General features: G+C 31.4%; 3 protein-coding genes across 9 annotated transcripts in view; 1 reads left to right on the forward strand and 2 right to left on the reverse strand.

Annotated features, from left to right (window-relative positions):
• Positions 1–11,874, forward strand: part of acad11 (acyl-CoA dehydrogenase family, member 11) — a 28,444-nt gene extending 16,570 nt beyond the window's left edge. The window contains exons 22-26 of one of the 7 annotated variants that reach the window (XM_077555160.1): positions 611–694; positions 5,142–5,319; positions 8,049–8,224; positions 8,906–9,095; positions 11,379–11,874. The gene's annotated coding sequence lies outside the window, so the exon portion shown is untranslated. Of the gene's footprint in view, positions 1–610; positions 695–2,904; positions 3,061–4,666; positions 4,820–4,884; positions 5,320–8,048; positions 8,225–8,905; positions 9,096–11,378 lie in introns of those variants that run through there. The other 6 variants (XM_077555156.1, XM_077555158.1, XM_077555159.1 and 3 more) reach the window with 6 other exon arrangements.
• Positions 615–5,384, reverse strand: LOC144040737 (solute carrier family 22 member 13-like). Its single transcript, XM_077555168.1, is given in 9 exon segments — positions 615–813; positions 1,062–1,170; positions 1,579–1,793; positions 3,026–3,120; positions 3,261–3,381; positions 3,485–3,656; positions 4,451–4,605; positions 4,679–4,782; positions 4,950–5,384. Coding segments are annotated over 9 exon segments (1,548 nt in total). The 5' UTR covers positions 5,328–5,384.
• oxsr1b (oxidative stress responsive kinase 1b) overlaps positions 6,189–22,344 on the reverse strand; it is a 40,262-nt gene continuing 24,106 nt past the window's right edge. Inside the window, exons 11-18 of the mRNA XM_077555163.1 lie at positions 11,627–11,749; positions 9,157–9,192; positions 8,917–9,081; positions 8,795–8,850; positions 8,664–8,716; positions 8,395–8,463; positions 8,261–8,325; positions 6,189–8,174 (exon numbers count right to left, since the gene is read on the reverse strand). Coding sequence (XP_077411289.1) covers positions 8,100–8,174; positions 8,261–8,325; positions 8,395–8,463; positions 8,664–8,716; positions 8,795–8,850; positions 8,917–9,081; positions 9,157–9,192; positions 11,627–11,749 — 642 coding nt within the window. The 3' untranslated portion in view covers positions 6,189–8,099. The remainder of the gene's footprint in view (positions 8,175–8,260; positions 8,326–8,394; positions 8,464–8,663; positions 8,717–8,794; positions 8,851–8,916; positions 9,082–9,156; positions 9,193–11,626; positions 11,750–22,344) is intronic.

Below are 22,344 nucleotides of genomic sequence, written 5' to 3' on the forward strand. Positions count from 1 at the left end.
AATATTTGAGCATGGATACCATTAAATCAGGGAACGCATAATACATGAATAGAAAAGAAAAATCAGCTTTTGAAAAGGTCAGGCTAAAGTACATGACAGTGAGTTTTTTCAAGAAATGATGGTAATTAGATTTATTAAGATTAAAACGTATAAAACAACTCGAGAAGTACAATATCATATACAGTCATATGTTCATATAATACGACAAGCACACAAATCTGATAAACATACTTTATGTAGTAAACTCGAAACCACTGATGTCTTACTGTAAAAAAAAAAATGCAATATAGTGGGTTTTGTTCGACACTGCAAAAATGTTTTATAAATATATATATATATGTATATATGTGTAAAAGTGGCACAGTGTTGACTATTTTTTTAATTTTTTTTTTTTAATGATTGGAAATGTGAAGCGTGTTGTGTTTACGAGCTAAAGTTGCCATGGTAGCCAAATCATCACTACAATGCAGTGCTGTTGCCTTGCTTTTCCTCTTGCTTTTCCCATCCGTCGTCGGTCTTTCCTGTCTCGGGTTGACTGCAAATTAAAAAATAAATAACAGATGAGAATGTATTGATGAATTTTTTTTTGTGTTTTTGTTTTTCTCGCAAGGCCCTCACTGTGGCTGCGCGTGGTCCTGGAGTTCGGTGTTGAGGGTCTCTGGCAGCAGCAGACAGAGGCCGGCCGCACCAACAGGTACGATGCCGTACACCAGCATGGGGAGGCTGTGGTGGTACGCGCTCAGGAGTCTTATCAGGGGGGCCAGGATGCCTCCCAACCGGGCACACGTGCTGTTCAGACCCAGGCCGCTCAGCCTAGCCACACGCAGACAACAAGCACTACATATTATACTATATATATTTATTTATTTATACTATAATTCATCCTAGGGCCTGACCGATATGATAGATATATATTTTTGGGAAGATGGCCGATTTTTGCACACAAAAAAACCCCAAAACCTTAAATTAATGGGCTTGTCCCTTATTCATACGTATAGAAGATATAAAACTGTATTTGTGCAATCTTTATCATTACGAATCGCAATTTGACCTTACATTACCTCAGCGTGGTTGGGTAAAGCTCTGCTGTATAAACAAACAGGATTGCGTAACAGACACTGGCTGCAAATTTCCCAAATACAGCTAGGACTGTCGCAACAGCAGGAAGATCTGAAAAAGAGGATATTTGTGTTTAAATCCTTTTATACTAAAATAATCTTTGAAAACAATTTGACCTGAAAAAAAAAAAAGCTGATTGTCCTTAATTATATCATTTCATAGAATGTGAAGAAACAATTTGTGGTGTGCACCTTGGCCACCAGGGGGCAGTATAATGCATAAAGATAACCACTTTTACTGATAAGTTCAAATGAGAATACAAAAATTTGTCAAGTCCCCGCCACCCTTTTAAAGATTTTTATAGTTTTGTAAAAAAAAAAAAAAATAAATATTATGAATGTCGCCCCTTTTTGTAGCTTTTTTTAGAACTCCCAAAATTTTGCATATGCATGCTTTTAATTAGATAGTGACAATATATCGGATCAAACGTTTCGAGAAGTTGTGACGTGTTGATGTTACCTTTTGGTACAACGAGGAGGGACAGGCATGTGATCCCTCCAAACAGTAACGCGGCAGCTTCACACGCCCGCCTCCCGAAACGTCCGATGAGCGGCAAGGAGCCCAGACGGGCGACAAGCTCCACCAAGGCAAAGATTAACTGCGTGAGGTAGATGTTCAGTCCGAAGTTGCCGACACTTAGACTCAGGCCGTAGTACACCACGTTGGTTCCGAACCTGTCGTCAATACACTCTGCCAATCACATTGGCGGCTTAAGCTGGTAATGTGCTAACATAGAATTGACAGAAGGACAAAAGTAGCATGCTTTAGAAAGTTGATTACTGTCAATTATTTTGGATCCCCTCATAAACTTGACAGCTACTTTTCCCGAGGTCCTTGACAAAAAGGCAAACAGTTTAGGCGAAATGTAAAATAAAATAAAAAATAACTTAAAAATAATTATAATACAATAGATTTTTTTAAGGTATTCATTTGAAGAAAAAGGTCAAGCTTTTTAAAAGGACAATAAGCTTGGGAAGTAAACACTTTATTCATTTTTGTTATGACAAAAATTAATGTGTTTAAGTTATTGTCAAATATTTATTTTGTTAGCCCAACCAGGAAGAACTAATTATTTTTGCCCCCCCGCCCATCCACCAAATCTAAATTTTTCTATGAAATGGCTGTAATTATACCTCTATAGGGGAGCTAATACTCCTTGTGCAATCTATGAGAATGAGTGCCACTGCCACCTATTGTAGTGGGTGTGCAATTACACTTTATTCCAGTACGATAAAAAAAAAAAAAAAATTCTGAGGATTGCACCCCCAAGTAATTATTAGAAAGCAAGTCCGATTTTTAGAGTACAAAGTCATAATTATGAGAATTTCGTTGTTACAAATATGAGCAAATAAAACACTTTTTTGTTTCAAAAAGAAAAAAGTCAGCGTTAATTATTTTAGTAACTGAAACAAAAAGATTTTTAAAGTAATAATTAGTGTCTGTTTTTTTTTTTTTGTCATTATAAAAAATTAGTTTTTGTAATCTTATGAGGGGGAAAACAGAATATGACAAGAAAAGTTGAATTTTAAAAAGGTTCTGTGACCAGAAAAAAAAGGTATAATAGTCAATCTTTTCAACCATTTGAAGGGCGTGAACTTTATCCACGTCCCCCTACGGCACTGATCCGACCACAACCCCGGAGACATTTGGACGGAGCAACCTGAAATTTGGTAGACATTTCTATCACAAAAAAAAAAGTCTCAATAAGCCTTGCTCAAAAAGACACAGGAAGTCTGCCATTTTGGTTTGAAGCAACCATTTCAAGGTGCTTTTGTCCATTTCCAGGAGTTCTTTCAAAAGTCAACCGGTGCAGATTTTTGTCTGGCTACAAAATTGCAACCACGAGACAGACGGATGACGCTAAATGGCAAAGAGTTTGAGCTTTGATCATACATGAAATCCTCACCAGATGTAGCTCATGACGAGCACTCATTTTCTCAGGTATGCGATCTTGAATAAATCCAGCACGTTCCCTCTTTCGGGTGTCACCTCCAACTCCATCTACATTGGGTTACATGGTGCAGAGATCCTCAAACAATGCACCCCGCCATAACCTCTCACTTTGATCCCCTGCCACATTTAAAAAAAAATAGTAATAATAATTTTTATGATTGATGGTTAAAGTTTGTGTTGTAATTGACCTTGTCCAGCAGTTGTTGCGACAATTCCTTCCCGTTGACTTTTGCCGCTTTGCGCACCTCCTTCATGGCCGCCTCCTTCCGGCCCTGAGTCATGAGCCAGCGGGCTGATTCTGGCACGGTCCTGGCAAGTTCAAATGGATATCATTGACTTTTTTTCTCTTTTTTTTTTTTTGCCTCAAATGTTAGAAATTAGTTTTTTTAAAGTGACATGTGACGCTACTGACCAGAATAAAATGGCCAGGACAAAAAGGAGAGGACTGTAGAGAGCCAGTTGGAGGATCCTCCAGTCGGGGATCAAATAGGCCAGACCGGACAACAACATGAGACCGATGGGATAAAAACTGTGGCTGACGATGGTGCAGAGGGCAAATTTGGACGACTCGCACCACTCGCCACCTTCAGTGAAACACATTTTAAGCCCTGTAAGCGTAGCAGCTGGACTAAAAAATGAGAGTGATACAAAGGCAATTAATTGTGTGCCGGTTAAAGTTATTTCCGTTATGAAAACTATCGAAAAATTCAAAAAACAATTTCGTTTAACGAAATAAAATAAAAACGAAAATGCTTTTTTTAAAAAAACAAAACGAACTAAAATTAACTATAATTATAGCGAAAATGTCCTTCGTTTTAGTCTTTGGTAATTAATTGAATGCATGAGCCTTTGGGGAGGATTTTAATTGTGATTTTTAAGCATATTTCTTTTTTATATTAACCGGAATAAGGACGTTTCAAAGTGTGTCGCGCAGTAGTGACGTCATCGCCATCTAGCAGCAGGAAAAAGAAAAGCACCTTCAGATGACGTCGCTCCTGCGCGACAATTTTTTCATGCCAGACTTTTGGCTCCAATGGCTCGGCTTGCCTACTTTTCCCATTCACCTCCACCAGAAATGCGTTACTTTTCAAATTTTTATTTTATTTGTTTTTTGTTTTTTTAAATATGGCGCTTAAGTAATACACAATTTTCTTAAACTAATACTGAAACTAACTAAAACTAAGCATTTATTTTATAAAAAAATAACTAATGCTAATAAAAACTAACAGAACCCCACCCTGAAAACGGACTAAAATTAACTACATTTAAAAAACAAAAAAAAATGAAATCAAAACTGAACTAAAATGAAAATTCCAAAACTATAATAACCCTAGTTCTGGTGAGAATGCATTTCAGATTTGCGTGATATTGCGCTCACCAATCACAAATCCATTGGCAATGAGTCCCGACAGGGAGAATCCACACATGAACTTGAGCGTGATGTAAACGTACACGTTGGGAGAGAAGGCGGCGCCGACGCCCGAGAAGAAGAGAAGAAGATGCCCGAGCAGGAACACGAAACGGCGGCCAAACCTACAAAAAAAACCTTCTCTTGGTAAATACACCCAAACACATTGAGTGTATTTATTTGAAGAAGCAAGACGACCTGTCAGTCAAGACGCCCAACACGAGAGCGCCTACGAGAAGTCCGACCATGTGAACAGACTGGGACACTTCGATCATCATGTTTCTGTCGCACACCAGATTGAACTGAGTGAGAAGAAGAAATGACAAAAATCAAGTTCAGGTGAGTACAAACAAGTCGATCATTTTTCACAAATCTGTTAGTTGACTTGTTCTTCCGATCGGCAGGTAACCAGGAACACCAAGCGAATGACAAGAGTGCACTGTTGCCACGGCGACCGTCCCCGACTCACATCCGTCACAATGCTGGACGCCCCCGTCGGCACCTCAAACCGGGATCCATTGACGCAGCCCGAGGTGGCGTTGAGGCCGTACAACTCGATGGTCTGCAGGTCCGAGTCGACCGGCGCGAACATGAGGCAGCTCTGGAAGCTTCCGTCCGGACCGACGGGGACGGTGAGCTCCTTCTGCCTCTCGCGCGTCAGGTTGGCGTCCCCTCGATCCAGGATCCAGTCGGTGTTGCAGTAGTTTGGGAAGTGGAGGCCCACGAAAACCTGGCCGATGGTGTCGAAGGCCACGAAGATGCTGGGGATGCACAAGGCGGCCACCAGCCGCTTCTGGAACAAGCCGAACTCGCCGATCTCCTTGAGGACGTGCGCGAAGGTGCTCATGGTGGAGGGAAATGGGTGGCAAATTCCACACGCTTGCTTTTGTTCCAATGCGTTCACGTTAATGGTTAAACGCAATCAAAGGGTTGTTTTCTTTTACGACCAACAACAACATGGAAATGATAAAAGCCTGGCTGGGCCGTAGTCACGTTGATTGCGTGCGTCAAATGGGGACAACACGTTTTGCAACTTTTCATAGGATTTTTTTTTTTGAAATGCAATGGAAAAGCCAAAACAGATCAATATATTGCATATGTGCAATTTATCAAAGCTGTAGTAAGTCAAAACAAATATAGAAATGCTATGCTAGCAGAAAACTGAAAAAATATAATTTTTGCATCTAACCCAGTATTTACCATCATTTTTATTAGATCAACAAAAAAATGGTGAACAGTTAACCTTTTGAAGAGCTCCTCTTCATTCGTTTAGGACCCTTGGCCAGTTAATAATTGGAATGCACTTTTAAAACGCGATCGCCGCTATACTGTCGTGAGCCACTAGATGGCGCCCAAGCCAGGCTACTGGCTTGCCTAGTGACAGGAATCGCCTCTTAATGTAATTCGTAAACTTTTAACTAACATGATTTTAAAAAAGTAATAATTATTATAAAGCCATTAAAAAGAAAACACCAAAATAGTGATTGAATATAGAAAAAACTTTCCAATACTAAAACATCCATAATCTGAACCAGTATATAGTAAAATCTGTAATAAAAAAAGAAAAAAGTATCAAAATATATATATTTTTAAATGCATCCATTCTATTTTACAGAATATTTTATACAAAAAATACAAAGGTAACAATAAAATACATGATACATAATTACTGTTAAGATTATTTTAAAAATAAGGATTACTCAAAAGATAATGCAATAAAACATTCTAACTTTAATACTTATTGCAAAACAGTACAATTATAAATTATAACAAGAGTGCTTAACATGTGATTTTCAAACAAAATGGCGACAAGCCATTTCCTGCCACGAGCAGGCAAAAACGAGCTCAGGCTGACATTCGCGTTCTTTATTGATAAAAAAAAAAAAAAAAGACTCGAGAGAAACATGCTTAGAATTCCTCAACCAAAACCGAGCAAATCAAAAATGTGGATGGCGATTATGATTATTATGACTTATAATTCAGCCAAAACGTTATTGCCTGAACAATTATTTGACCAGATAAAGCAAATCTTACCATGTGAGAACATGCACACACACACGCACACACTTCAGACACGCCAATGTCGTCCACCAAATACTGCGACGGGAAACATTTCTGATTCGGAACTTTGACACTCTGGCACAAGAAGAAGAAAGGTGACTAATCATTTTCAAATATAAGGCCAGCATAAAGCGCCGATTGGCTCGCCATTCCACCCTCTATCGAGAACACGTCAGTGGGGGCCGTTTGCGGTGGTCAAAACACACAGATTGATGCAAATATGTCGTTTTTTTTTTTTTTTTTGCGTTATTCGACTTCAATGGCTGATCCATCAGAACCTGCAGTCTTGCCTTCCTTCAAATCCCCCCCCCCAAAAAAAATGTGTCGGGACAGAACAAAGGCCAAGCGTGAAACATCCCAATATAAAACAAACCAAAAATAGCCTAACATTATTTACAGACTACAAATTACTCTACGTAGACCAAAAAAAAAATGCACTTCATAAGAATGACTTTCAAAAAACCTTAAGCTTGGCTAACAGTTTGAAAATGTGTGGTTTAAGTTGTGAGACTTGACTTTGCCCAATTGGGACGTTTTCACATTGACGTATTTCCATACAAAAAGTTCTTGCAAGACGCACCAAATGACATCGATATCTTGAATGGACGCTAGATTTTCTGCAATGTCAATTTAATTTCCAATTAATGGTGAATATTTACGCATCATTTATTCCAATCAATAGCATCACCACAAATATTCAATGTTGACCTTTACCTTGATGTAAGCAGACGCACACACATTTATTTAACATATGCAGTAATTCCATTAACCGTAAGACCACAAAAATGATGGCAAATGTTGATATAATAATAATAATAATAATAATTTCTAGCATTTCTGCACGTTTTTTTTTTCACATTTTTTTAATAAACCCGAGAATTTTAAGGCATATTTATGATAATGCTTGAATTTTCGATGACGCAACAAAAAAATGTTGTTTGCGAAACTGCGCACGTGAACATCCTGTAGCACTCCATCATAATGTAAATGAGTTCGGAACAATTTCCGTGTCTTCCATGTAAGCTTGATTGACGTGAAGTTGTTCAATACTTTTTTTTTTTTTTATTTGCGATTCTCCCGAGTAAAAAGATTGACTGAATGACCGTATGTTGAACATAATAGCAAAAAAAAAAAAAAAAAAAAAAAGCGCATTCAGTAGTTGTGCGGGAACAAGAAGGCATTTGTTAAACGTTGAAAGGTTGTTAAATTGAGATTGTGCAAATGCATCAAATATCGGAGGAAAGCAAAAGCGAAGACTCCAAACGGTGGTTGAACATCCTCGCAGCCATCCAACAAATACACTGTAAAAAATGTTGTTGTTTTTTTTTGAGTGATTCTTAAAAGTGTACGTCGTCATACTTCAGCCCGCTGCCTCATTCAACAAGGCGGCTGTTGAATGGTGACTTTTCTTTGGCAGTAGTGGTTTTCTTTACAGCCTTAGAAAAAAATTGCAACAATCTCTTATGTAGATTTAAATGTTTTTTTTTTTGTTGTTTTCTTTCTTCAGATTTTCACATCTTTTAGGCAAGTCACGGTTCCAAGGTAGTAAAACAGCAGTTTAGCTGATGGTGAGCTGAGCAAAGCCGATCAATTTGACGTCATCTGGTATTTCCGATCCTTCGATTCCGGAAGCCTGCACAAAAAAAAAAAGACAACGTGAACTCACCGGAGAACAATAAGTAAGTAAGAAAGATGTTATTTACATGCTGTGAAACTCACCAGTTTAAAAACGACATTTTTATCGGTTTTAGGCTGGTCGACTATTTTTTGCAAATTTGCAGCAACTGCAAAGAGAAAAAATGTTTGTTTTTTTTCCAAATCTGGAAGAAGGAAATATGAAAGTAACCACTGACCGACTACTAAATCCCTCCCGTCCACCAAGCCGGCTGACACCAACTCCTGAGAGACGCCGTCTGCTGTGTCTGAACAAAAAAACACGGAACTAGAAATGTCATTATTTTTAAATGCACAAATAATTGCCTAAGTCAATTTTTTGTAAAAAAAAAAATTATTATTTTGCCTAAAATATCTCATAATGCAAATGGTATCCTGGAAAGAAAAAAAAACCTGCAAAAAATGACTTAGGCAATTATTTTAAGGCGTCGTCGATTATTTGGCTTACCTCTGCCTGGCATGAACTCAAAGCGGATATCATTTAGCTCCCTCTTTTTATTTCTGCAGAGAGTATTAATAAGTGGAACAAATTCCATTACGAGATCATAAACGGCACAAACGTGAGCAGCTGGAACGCACCTTAACCGTAAAACCAAACTTATTGGCGACGTCACGTGGCTTGAGGTGGAAGGAACCTGAGGGGAAGAAATTTGAAAATAAACACTTTTTTTTTTTTTTTCTCCTTTGCAGGTGTCTTTTACCGGTGTAGGAGCAGCGGTGGTGGTTCCCCCATCCGTAGCAGGGTGAGGGGCGACGGGTGCGGTCGGCGGAAGCGCGGCCGCTCCCTGAGGTAGTTCTGCTTCACCTGCAGCGGCGGCGGCGGCGGCGGCAGGCGGTCCGCTCAAAGGCTCCGGCGTCTGGAACATCTGGCGGGATGGCGGTGAGTTCAAAGTCACGGCATGTCAGTGAACGCCTCGTAGGAAAACCCCGCGAGGACTCACCTCGGCGTTTTGCGGCGCCTCCTTCACTCTTGGCGACTGGCAAAAGACAAATAAGAGAGCGTTAGATTGCAAACGTCCGGATGTTGTTGCAGAGTATGGATAGCAAACAGGAAGTAGAAGGCACACAGGAGTTGCAGGTGCGTCTCAAAATTTTTGAAGCGGCTCAGTTCCCAGTCAATATTTCAATATGTTATTTAACTCGTTCACTGCCATTGACGGCTAAAGACGTCAAAAATTCATTTGAACTATTTGTATTAGTTTAACATTTTTTTTCCATTTTTGTTAACAAGAGTATGAAAACCTAGATTTTTTTTTGTACATTTAGAACAGATATAAAATGTGTGATTAATCACAAGTTAATTAGTAAAGTCATGCGATTAATTACGATTACAAATTTTAATTGCCTGATGCCCCTAATTATTAATAACCTTTTCTTTAAAAAATAAAATAAAATCTTTAATTTGTAATTTTTTTTTAAGAAAAAAAATTATAAAAAATGATGGGCGTCGGGCGATTAAAAATTTTAAACGTAATTAATCGCATGATTTCACTAGCTAACTCACGATGAATCACAAATTTTATATCTGCTCTAATACAACAACAAAAAATCTAGGTTTTCCTACTTTTGTAAACAAAAAGTGGGAAAAAATGTTAAACTAGAAATAGTTCAAAAATGAATTTTTGACGTCTATAGCCGTCAATGGCAGTGAATGAGTTCATAAGTAGTTGATCATTTTGAATATTGCATGAGCCAATCTAAATTGAAGTAGGTCAAATCTGAACCGTATTTTCCTGTGTGTTGAATGCCTATCATTTTTATGATCCTGCAGATGGAGACGCACCTGCCAAAGGGCACACGGGAAGAAGGCAGGAGGAGTTAAATGGCTCACACAATTAATTGTCATGAAAGCCTTGCCAGGTTCCATTAATACAACAAGGCTGATATGGAAAAAAAAGAGATGGAATGGGGCTGTCATTCATTTACTTATTTTTAAATAAAAAGCTCTTAATAACTTTTTGATCTTAAAAGCAAGTTCAACGTGAGTTAATTAGAAAAAAAAAAAAATCAAACCGTATGCATTTTTTAACAGCTGGAAAAAAAACTTCACACTCTAAAAGAAAACCTCATCAAAACCAGGAGTGAAAATACGAAAATAATTTGCCCGCCTAAATGTCGAGTAGAGAATCACACTATTAATTGTTTCATGAAAAAAAAAAAAACTTTTTTGCTGTGAGGCCAAACAAAAAAGCAGCCTGATTTAGAAGCAAACCGTGTTAGTCACACAAACGGGAAGCGCACATGTACTCGCACCGATGACATTTCACACAAGACATCAAGTTGTCCGAACATGTGGCCGAGAACAAAGCAGCAACTGAAATGTCAATTTTGACTTTAAGGTGCAAACTGGTTGCGGGTGATTTGGTGAGTTAAAAATTAAAAAAAAAAAAAAAAAAAAAAAAAAAGCTAGATGTTGAAGAGGGAGGAATGAACAAATACAGATGGCTTCCAGGAAAGGGAACTCTCGGTCAACCATGCGGATCAGACCGGGTTATATTCGGAATTGATTTCATTGCTGTTGTGCGAAGCTGGTCATTATTATTATTATTATTATTATCATCAATAACTGTCAAGAGGCGCAATCGCATCATCATGACATGTATGTTATGCGTGTCCACGACTCCCGCTAATTCATTACAAAAACTACAATAAGCATCGTCAAGGTTTGAAGTTAAAATACGGGGTTAGGGGTTCAAAATCGGGCTTAAAAACTCAAATTGGGTTACAAACTTGAATTTAAGGTTTCAAACTAGGGTTAGGCGTTCAAATGAAGGCTTACAAATAGGTCAGGTTTCAAACTGAAGATTCACACTACAATAGGGTGTCAAATTAAGGCGTCAAAGTATAATAGGGTTAGGGTTACTACAATTCGGGGTTCAAACGAGTCAGGGTTTCAAAATAAGACTAGGGTTAGGGTAATGTTTAAAAAAAAAAACCATTACAAATAAAGTTTTTTCTTCCCTTAATGCTTTTACTACAATAAATATTTGAATTACAGGCGGAACATTTGACCATTTTCTTTATCCTTCAGTATTTAACTTTACAACAGATAAAAATCTTTCTATTTCTTGCTCTCTTTTTTTTTCACGCTTGTTCGAAACGTTACAATATCTCGACTATGCGAGCGCGTGGCGTGCGTCTAACGAGAGTCCTTCCTTGTTAGGGGAAGGCCATGTGTATTGCGCTGGCAAGTGAAACAACCCTGGACGCCGGCAGCTCGAGTGGGTAGGAGAAGCGCACTTGTCGCCGGGGGGCGCCAGCAGGCTTCACCTGCTGCTCCTTCGCCGTCAAACAGAACACACATACGCACAGGTGAGACACACATGGGAGATACAACGGACGCCGCCGGCGTGCTTGAGACGGACAAACGAGGTGAGAGAAGGACGCGGGGGCGCCGTGGGAAGCGCTCACCCTCAAGGCGGCCACGGCCGCTTTGCCTTCCTCGCTCTCTTCATCCAGCTCGTCGTCGCTCCACTCCCACTCGCCGTCTTCCGTCTTGTGCAAGCGCCCGCTGGAACCCGGGACGCGACGTACCTGTGGCCAGCCAGCGCACACGGAATTGAAACAACTTTTTGTATGGATGTGTTTTGAAGAAGAAACACTTGTCTGAATTTTAGCTTGGTGTTTTAAGTGACATTAAAAATAAAATTAAAAAACGACTGATTTCTCTTCCATGTACAGTACTTTGTATACAGCAATCCTTGTTTTAAAGTTGAGATGAGTTGAGTATGCTAAAAACCTATGCTAAAGCTATGATGTATATAGTAAGGATTGAAAAAAAAAGAGCATGATGAAAAACATTAAGACTGTAATTTAAAAAAAAAAAAAAAAAACTTACTATATACTAGGGTTAGGGTTTTTAAACACCCTGCTATACATGGCCATTTTTTAAACAAAAAAAGCCTTACTATACATGGCCGTTTTTTATATATATATATTTTTTTTTTAAACACTATAATTTTTTTTTAAAAAGCCTTACTATACATGGCCATTTTTTATACAAAAAAAGGCCTTACTATACATGGTCGTTTTTTTTTTAAGCCTTTTTTTTTTTTAAACCCCACCTTACTATACATGGCCGTTTTATATATATATTTTTTTATTTTTTATTTTAAATGCTTAAATTTTTTTTAAAAAAGCCTTACTATACATGGCCATTTTTTATAAAAAAAAAAAAAAAAAACGCCCTGCTATACATGGCCATTTTTTATACAAAAAAAGAAGCCTTACTATATATACATGGTCGTTTTTTTTTAAGACTTTTTTTTTTTTTTAAACCCCGCCTTACTATACATGGCTGTTTTATATATACATATATATATATATATTTTTTTTTAAACGCTTAAAAATTAAAAAAAAAGCCTTACTATACATGGCCACTTTTTATAAAAAAAAACAAACAAAAAAAAAACGCCCTGCTATACATGGCCATTTTTTATACAAAAAAAAGCCTTACTATACATGGTCGTTTTTTTTTTAAGACTTTTTTTTTTAAGACTTTTTTTTTTTTTTAACCCCGCCTTACTATACATGGCCGTTTTATATATATATATATATATATATATATATATATACATATATATATATTTATTTTTTTTAAACGCTTAAAAATTAAAAAAAAAAAAGCCTTACTATACATGGCCATTTTTTATAAAAAAAAACTAACAAAAAACAAAAAACGCCCTGCTATACATGGCCATTTTTTATACAAAAAAAGCCTTACTATACATGGTCGTTTTTTTTTAAGCCTTTTTTTTTTTTTTTTTAACCCCGCCTTACTATACATGGCCGTTTTATATATTTATATATATATATATATATATATATATATATATATATATATATATATATATATATATTTTTTTTTTTTTTTTAAACGCTTAAAAATTTTAAAAAAAGCCTTACTATACATGGCCATTTTTTATAAAAAAAACAAACAAAAAAAAAACGCCCTGCTATACATGGCCATTTTTTATGCAAAAAAAGCCTTACTATACATGGTCGTTTTTTTTTAAGACTTTTTTTTTTTTTTTTTAAACCCCGCCTTACTATACATGGCCGTTTTTTATATATATATATATTTTTTTTAAACACTATAATTTTTTTTTAAAAAGCCTTACTATACATGGCCATTTTTTATACAAAAAAAAGCCTTACTATACATGGTCGTTTTTTTTTAAGACTTTTTTTTTTTTTTTTTAAACCCCGCCTTACTATACATGGCCGTTTTATATATATATTTTTTAAACGCTTAAAAAAAAAAAAAAAAAGCCTTACTATACATGGCCATTTTTTATACAAAAAAAGGCCTTACTATACATGGCCGTTTTATATATATATTTTTTTATTTTTTATTTTAAATGCTTAAATTTTTTTTAAAAAAGCCTTACTATACATGGCCATTTTTTATAAAAAAAAAAAAAAAAAACGCCCTGCTATACATGGCCATTTTTTATACAAAAAAAGAAGCCTTACTATATATACATGGTCGTTTTTTTTTAAGACTTTTTTTTTTTTTTAAACCCCGCCTTACTATACATGGCTGTTTTATATATACATATATATATATATATTTTTTTTTAAACGCTTAAAAATTTAAAAAAAAGCCTTACTATACATGGCCACTTTTTATAAAAAAAAACAAACAAAAAAAAAACGCCCTGCTATACATGGCCATTTTTTATACAAAAAAAAGCCTTACTATACATGGTCGTTTTTTTTTTAAGACTTTTTTTTTTAAGACTTTTTTTTTTTTTTAACCCCGCCTTACTATACATGGCCGTTTTATATATATATATATATATATATATATATATACATATATATATATTTATTTTTTTTAAACGCTTAAAAATTAAAAAAAAAAAAGCCTTACTATACATGGCCATTTTTTATAAAAAAAAACTAACAAAAAACAAAAAACGCCCTGCTATACATGGCCATTTTTTATACAAAAAAAGCCTTACTATACATGGTCGTTTTTTTTTAAGCCTTTTTTTTTTTTTTTTTAACCCCGCCTTACTATACATGGCCGTTTTATATATTTATATATATATATATATATATATATATATATATATATATATATATATATATATATATATTTTTTTTTTTTTAAACGCTTAAAAATTTTAAAAAAAGCCTTACTATACATGGCCATTTTTTATAAAAAAAACAAACAAAAAAAAAACGCCCTGCTATACATGGCCATTTTTTATGCAAAAAAAGCCTTACTATACATGGTCGTTTTTTTTTAAGACTTTTTTTTTTTTTTTTTAAACCCCGCCTTACTATACATGGCCGTTTTTTATATATATATATTTTTTTTTTAAACACTATAATTTTTTTTTAAAAAGCCTTACTATACATGGCCATTTTTTATACAAAAAAAAGCCTTACTATACATGGTCGTTTTTTTTTAAGACTTTTTTTTTTTTTTTTTAAACCCCGCCTTACTATACATGGCCGTTTTATATATATATTTTTTAAACGCTTAAAAAAAAAAAAAAAAAGCCTTACTATACATGGCCATTTTCTATAAAAAAAAACTAACAAAAAACAAAAAACGCCCTGCTATACATGGCCATTTTTTATACAAAAAAAAGCCTTACTATACATGGTCGTTTTTTTTTTAAGCCTTTTTTTTTTTTAAACCCCACCTTACTATACATGGCCGTTTTATATATATATTTTTTTATTTTTTATTTTAAATGCTTAAATTTTTTTTAAAAAAGCCTTACTATACATGGCCATTTTTTATAAAAAAAAAAAAAAAAACGCCCTGCTATACATGGCCATTTTTTATACAAAAAAAGAAGCCTTACTATACATGGTCGTTTTTTTTTAAGACTTTTTTTTTTTTTTTAAACCCCGCCTTACTATACATGGCTGTTTTATATATATATATATATATATTTTTTTTTTAAACGCTTAAAAATTAAAAAAAAAGCCTTACTATACATGGCCACTTTTTATAAAAAAAAAACAAACAAAAAAAAAACGCCCTGCTATACATGGCCATTTTTTATACAAAAAAAAGCCTTACTATACATGGTCGTTTTTTTTTTAAGACTTTTTTTTTTAAGACTTTTTTTTTTTTTTAACCCCGCCTTACTATACATGGCCGTTTTATATATATATATATATATATATATATATACATATATATATATATTTTTTTTTTAAACGCTTAAAAATTTAAAAAAAAGCCTTACTATACATGGCCATTTTTTATAAAAAAAACAAACAAAAAAAAAACGCCCTGCTATACATGGCCATTTTTTATACAAAAAAAAGCCTTACTATACATGGTCGGTTTTTTTTTAAGACTTTTTTTTTTTTTAAACCCCGCCTTACTATACATGGCCGTTTTATATATATATTTTTTAAACGCTTAAAAAAAAAAAAAAAATCCTTACTATACATGGCCATTTTTTTTATAAAAAAAAAAAAAAAAAACGCCCTGCTATACATGGCCATTTTTTATACAAAAAAAAGCCTTACTATACATGGTCGTTTTTTTTTTAAGACTTTTTTTTTTTTTTAAACCCCGCCTTACTATACATGGCCGTTTTATATATATATATATATATATATATATATATATTTTATTTTAAACGCTTAAAATTAAAAAAAAAAAAGCCTTACTATACATGGCCATTTTTTATAAAAAAAAAAAAAAAAAAAAAAAAAACGCCCTGCTATACATGGCCATTTTTTATACAAAAAAAAGCCTTACTATACATGGTCGTTTTTTTTAAAGCCTTTTTTTTTTTATCAAAAAAACCCCCGCCTTACTATACATGGCCCTTTTATATATATATTTTTTTTTTTTTTTTTTATTTTAAACGCTTAAAAATTAAAAAAAAAAAGCCTTACTATACATGGCCATTTTTTATAAAAAAAAACAACAAAAAAAAAAAACGCCCTGCTATACATGGCCATTTTTTATACAAAAAAAAGCCTTACTATACATGGTCGTTTTTTTTTAAGACTTTTTTTTTTTTTTAAACCCCGCCTTACTATACATGGCCGTTTTATATATATATATATATATATATATATATATTTTTTTTTTTAAACGCTTAAAATTTTTTAAAAAAAAGCCTTACTATACATGGCCATTTTTTATTTAAAAAAAAAAAAAAAAAAACGCCCTGCTATACATGGCCATTTTTTATACAAAAAAAAAAGCCTTACTATACATGGTCGTTTTTTTTTAAGACTTTTTTTTTTTTTTTAAACCCCGCCTTACTATACATGGCCGTTTTATATATATATATATATATATATTTTTTTTTTTAAACGCTTAAAAATTTTAAAAAAAGCCTTACTATACATGGCCACTTTTTATAAAAAAAAAACAAAAAAAAAAAAACGCCCTGCTATACATGGCCATTTTTTATACAAAAAAAAGCCTTACTATACATGGTCGTTTTTTTTTTAAGACTTTTTTTTTTTTTTTAACCCCGCCTTACTATACATGGCCGTTTTATATATATATATATATATATATATATATATATATATATATATATATATATATATATTTATTTTTTTTAAACGCTTAAAAATTAAAAAAAAAAAGCCTTACTATACATGGCCATTTTCTATAAAAAAAAACTAACAAAAAACAAAAAACGCCCTGCTATACATGGCCATTTTTTATACAAAAAAAAGCCTTACTATACATGGTCGTTTTTTTTTTAACCCTTTTTTTTTTTTAAACCCCACCTTACTATACATGGCCGTTTTATATATATATATTTTTATTTTTTATTTTAAATGCTTAAATTTTTTTTAAAAAAGCCTTACTATACATGGCCATTTTTTATAAAAAAAAAAAAAAAAACGCCCTGCTATACATGGCCATTTTTTATACAAAAAAAGAAGCCTTACTATACATGGTCGTTTTTTTTTAAGACTTTTTTTTTTTTTTAAACCCCGCCTTACTATACATGGCTGTTTTATATATATATATATATATTTATTTTTTTTAAACGCTTAAAAATTTTAAAAAAAGCCTTACTATACATGGCCACTTTTTATAAAAAAAAACAAACAAAAAAAAAACGCCCTGCTATACATGGCCATTTTTTATACAAAAAAAAGCCTTACTATACATGGTCGTTTTTTTTTTAAGACTTTTTTTTTTAAGACTTTTTTTTTTTTTTAACCCCGCCTTACTATACATGGCCGTTTTATATATATATATATATATATATATATATATATATATATATATATATATATATATATTTATTTTTTTTAAACGCTTAAAAATTAAAAAAAAAAAAGCCTTACTATACATGGCCATTTTTTATAAAAAAAAACTAACAAAAAACAAAAAACGCCCTGCTATACATGGCCATTTTTTATACAAAAAAAGCCTTACTATACATGGTCGTTTTTTTTTAAGCCTTTTTTTTTTTTTTTTTAACCCCGCCTTACTATACATGGCCGTTTTATATATTTATATATATATATATATATATTTTTTTTTTTTTTAAACGCTTAAAAATTTTAAAAAAAGCCTTACTATACATGGCCATTTTTTATAAAAAAAACAAACAAAAAAAAAACGCCCTGCTATACATGGCCATTTTTTATACAAAAAAAGCCTTACTATACATGGTCGTTTTTTTTTTAAGACTATTTTTTTTTTTTTAACCCCGCCTTACTATACATGGCCGTTTTATATATATATATATATATATATATATTTTTTTTTTATTTTAAACGCTTAAAAATTTAAAAAAAAAAGCCTTACTATACATGGCCATTTTTTATACAAAAAAAAAGCCTTACTATACATGGTCGTTTTTTTTTTAAGACTTTTTTTTTTTTTTTAAACCCCGCCTTACTATACATGGCCGTTTTATATATATATATTTTTTTTTTATTTTTTATTTTAAACGCTTAAAAATTAAAAAAAAAAAAAGCCTTACTATACATGGCCATTTTTTATTAAAAAAAAAAAAAAAAAAAAAACGCCCTGCTATACATGGCCATTTTTTATACAAAAAAAAAGCCTTACTATACATGGTCGTTTTTTTTTTAAGCCTTTTTTTTTTTTAAACCCCACCTTACTATACATGGCCGTTTTATATATATATATATATTTTTTTATTTTAAATGCTTAAATTTTTTTAAAAAAAGCCTTACTATACATGGCCATTTTTTATAAAAAAAAAAAAAAAAAAAAACGCCCTGCTATACATGGCCATTTTTTATACAAAAAAAGCCTTACTATACATGGTCGTTTTTTTTTAAGCCTTTTTTTTAAGCCTTTTTTTTTTAACCCAGCCTTACTATACATGGCCATTTTTTATAAAAAATATTAAAAAAAACGCCCTGCTATACATGGCCATTTTTTATACAAAAAAAAGCCTTACTATACATGGTCGTTCTATTATTAAAAAAAAAAAAAACTTAAAAAAACGCCTTACTAAACTTGGTTTAAAAAAAATACAAAAAAAACCAATTGACTATACATGGCTATTCTTTTTTTTTTTTAAACTGCAAAAAATTAAACAAAAAATACGCCTTAAAAAAAAAACACCCTGCTATACATGGCCATTTTTTTATTAATTTATTTATTTTTTAAGGCTTTTTTTTATATATTAAAAAAAGGCCTTTCTATACATCGTTGTTTTATTATTATAAAAACAAAACAAAAAAAACGCCTTACTATACTTGGTTTAAGAAAAACACACAAAAAAACGCCTTACTATACATGGTCATTTTTTCATTTAAAAAAAAAATACTTGGTTTAAAAAAAACACACACACAAAACGCGTTACTATACATGGTTGTAAAAAAAAAAAAAAAAAAAACGCCTTACATAGCCATTTTTTATTTAAAAAAAAAAAACGCCCTGCTATACATGGCCATTTTTTCTACAAAAAAAAAAGCCTTACTATACATGGTCGTTTTTTTTTTAAGCCTTTTTTTTTTTTAAACCCCACCTTACTATACATGGCCGTTTTATATATATATATATATTTTTTTATTTTAAATGCTTAAATTTTTTTAAAAAAAGCCTTACTATACATGGCCATTTTTTATAAAAAAAAAAAAAAAAAAAACGCCCTGCTATACATGGCCATTTTTTATACAAAAAAAAGCCTTACTATACATGGTCGTTCTATTATTAAAAAAAAAAAAAACTTAAAAAAACGCCTTACTAAACTTGGTTTAAAAAAAATACAAAAAAAACCAATTGACTATACATGGCTATTCTTTTTTTTTTTTAAACTGCAAAAAATTAAACAAAAAATACGCCTTAAAAAAAAAACACCCTGCTATACATGGCCATTTTTTTATTAATTTATTTATTTTTTAAGGCTTTTTTTTATATATTAAAAAAAGGCCTTTCTATACATCGTTGTTTTATTATTATAAAAACAAAACAAAAAAAACGCCTTACTATACTTGGTTTAAGAAAAACACACAAAAAAACGCCTTACTATACATGGTCATTTTTTCATTTAAAAAAAAAATACTTGGTTTAAAAAAAACACACACACAAAACGCGTTACTATACATGGTTGTAAAAAAAAAACAAAAAAAAAACGCCTTACATAGCCATTTTTTATTTAAAAAAAAAAAACGCCCTGCTATACATGGCCATTTTTTCTACAAAAAAAAAAGCCTTACTATACATGGTCGTTTTTTTTTTAAGCCTTTTTTTTTTTTAAACCCCACCTTACTATACATGGCCGTTTTATATATATATATATATTTTTTTATTTTAAATGCTTAAATTTTTTTAAAAAAAGCCTTACTATACATGGCCATTTTTTATAAAAAAAAAAAAAAAAAAACGCCCTGCTATACATGGCCATTTTTTATACAAAAAAAGCCTTACTATACATGGTCGTTTTTTTTTAAGCCTTTTTTTTAAGCCTTTTTTTTTTAACCCAGCCTTACTATACATGGCCATTTTTTATAAAAAATATTAAAAAAAACGCCCTGCTATACATGGCCATTTTTTATACAAAAAAAAGCCTTACTATACATGGTCGTTCTATTATTAAAAAAAAAAAAACTTAAAAAAACGCCTTACTAAACTTGGTTTAAAAAAAATACAAAAAAAACAATTGACTATACATGGCTATTCTTTTTTTTTTTTAAACTGCAAAAAATTAAACAAAAAATACGCCTTAAAAAAAAAACACCCTGCTATACATGGCCATTTTTTTATTAATTTATTTATTTTTTAAGGCTTTTTTTTATATATTAAAAAAAGGCCTTTCTATACATCGTTGTTTTATTATTATAAAAACAAAACAAAAAAAACGCCTTACTATACTTGGTTTAAGAAAAACACACAAAAAAACGCCTTACTATACATGGTCATTTTTTCATTTAAAAAAAAAAATACTTGGTTTAAAAAAAACACACACACAAAACGCGTTACTATACATGGTTGTAAAAAAAAAAAAAAAAAAAAAACGCCTTACATAGCCATTTTTTATTTAAAAAAAAAAAAAGCCTTACTATACATGGTCGTTTTTTTATTTAAAAAAAAAAAAAACACCTTACTATACATGGCTATTTTTTTTAAGCCTTTTTTTTTTTTTTTATAAAAATAAAATAAAATAAACGCCCTGCTATACATGGCCATTTTTTATAAATATTAAAAAAAAGCCTTACTATACATGGTCGTTTTTTTTATTAAAAAAAAAAAAACACCTTACGTGGTTGTTTTTTTATTATAAAAACAAAAAACACGGCTTACTATACATGGTCGTTTTTTTATTTAAAAAAAAAAATACTTGGTTTAAAAAAACACACATAAAAAACGCCTTACTATACATGATCGTTTAAAAAAAAAAACGCCTTACATGGCCATTTTTTATTAAAAAAAAAAAAAAAAAAACTTGTTACATTGCCATTTTTTATAAAAAAAAAAAAACGCCCTGCATTTTTTTTTTTTTTTTAAAGGCTTTTTTTATATATTAAAAGAAAAGGCCTTTCTATACATCATTGTTTTATTATTATAAAAACAAAACAAAAAAAACGCCTTACTATACTTGGTTTAAGAAAAACACACAAAAAAACGCCTTACTATACATGGTCGTTTTTTTATTTAAAAAAAAAAAAAAACACCTTACTATACATGGCTATTTTTTTTAAGCCTTTTTTTTTTTTTTTATAAAAATAAAATAAAATAAACGCCCTGCTATACATGGCCATTTTTTATAAATATTAAAAAAAAGCCTTACTATACATGGTCGTTTTTTTTATTAAAAAAAAAAAAAACACCTTACGTGGTTGTTTTTTTATTATAAAAACAAAAAACACGGCTTACTATACATGGTCGTTTTTTTATTTAAAAAAAAAAATACTTGGTTTAAAAAAACACACATAAAAAACGCCTTACTATACATGATCGTTTAAAAAAAAAAACGCCTTACATGGCCATTTTTTATTAAAAAAAAAAAAAAAAAAAAACTTGTTACATTGCCATTTTTTATTAAAAAAAAAAAACGCCCTGCATTTTTTTTTTTTTTTAAAGGCTTTTTTTATATATTAAAAGAAAAGGCCTTTCCATACATCATTGTTTTATTATTATAAAAACAAAACAAAAAAAACGCCTTACTATACTTGGTTTAAGAAAAACACACAAAAAAACGCCTTACTATACATGGTCGTTTTTTTATTTAAAAAAAAAATACTTGGTTTAAAAAACAAACACACAAAAAACGCTTTACTATACATGGTCGTTAAAAAAAAAACGCCTTACATAGCCATTTTTTATTAAAAAAGAATAACAAAAAAAACCCTGCTATACATGGCCATTTTTTATACAAAAAAAGAAGCCTTACTAAACATGGTCGTTTTTTTATTTAAAAAAAACAAACTAAAAAAAACGCCCTACTATACTTGGTTTAAAAAAACTCCCAAAAAAATCTTACTATACATGGCTATTTTTTAAGCCTTTTTTTTATTAAAAAAAATAAATTAAACGCCCTGCTATACATGGCCATTTTTATACAAAAAAAAAGCCTTACTATACATGGTCGTTTTTTTTTTATAATTTTTTTTAAAAAAAAACTTGGGTTAAAAAAAAAAAGCCTTACATGGCCAGTTTTTATTAAAAAAAAAAAAAAAAAACGCCCTAC

This window comes from Vanacampus margaritifer, chromosome 20 (genome assembly GCF_051991255.1).
Source record: "Vanacampus margaritifer isolate UIUO_Vmar chromosome 20, RoL_Vmar_1.0, whole genome shotgun sequence".
Lineage (NCBI taxonomy): Eukaryota > Metazoa > Chordata > Actinopteri > Syngnathiformes > Syngnathidae > Vanacampus > Vanacampus margaritifer.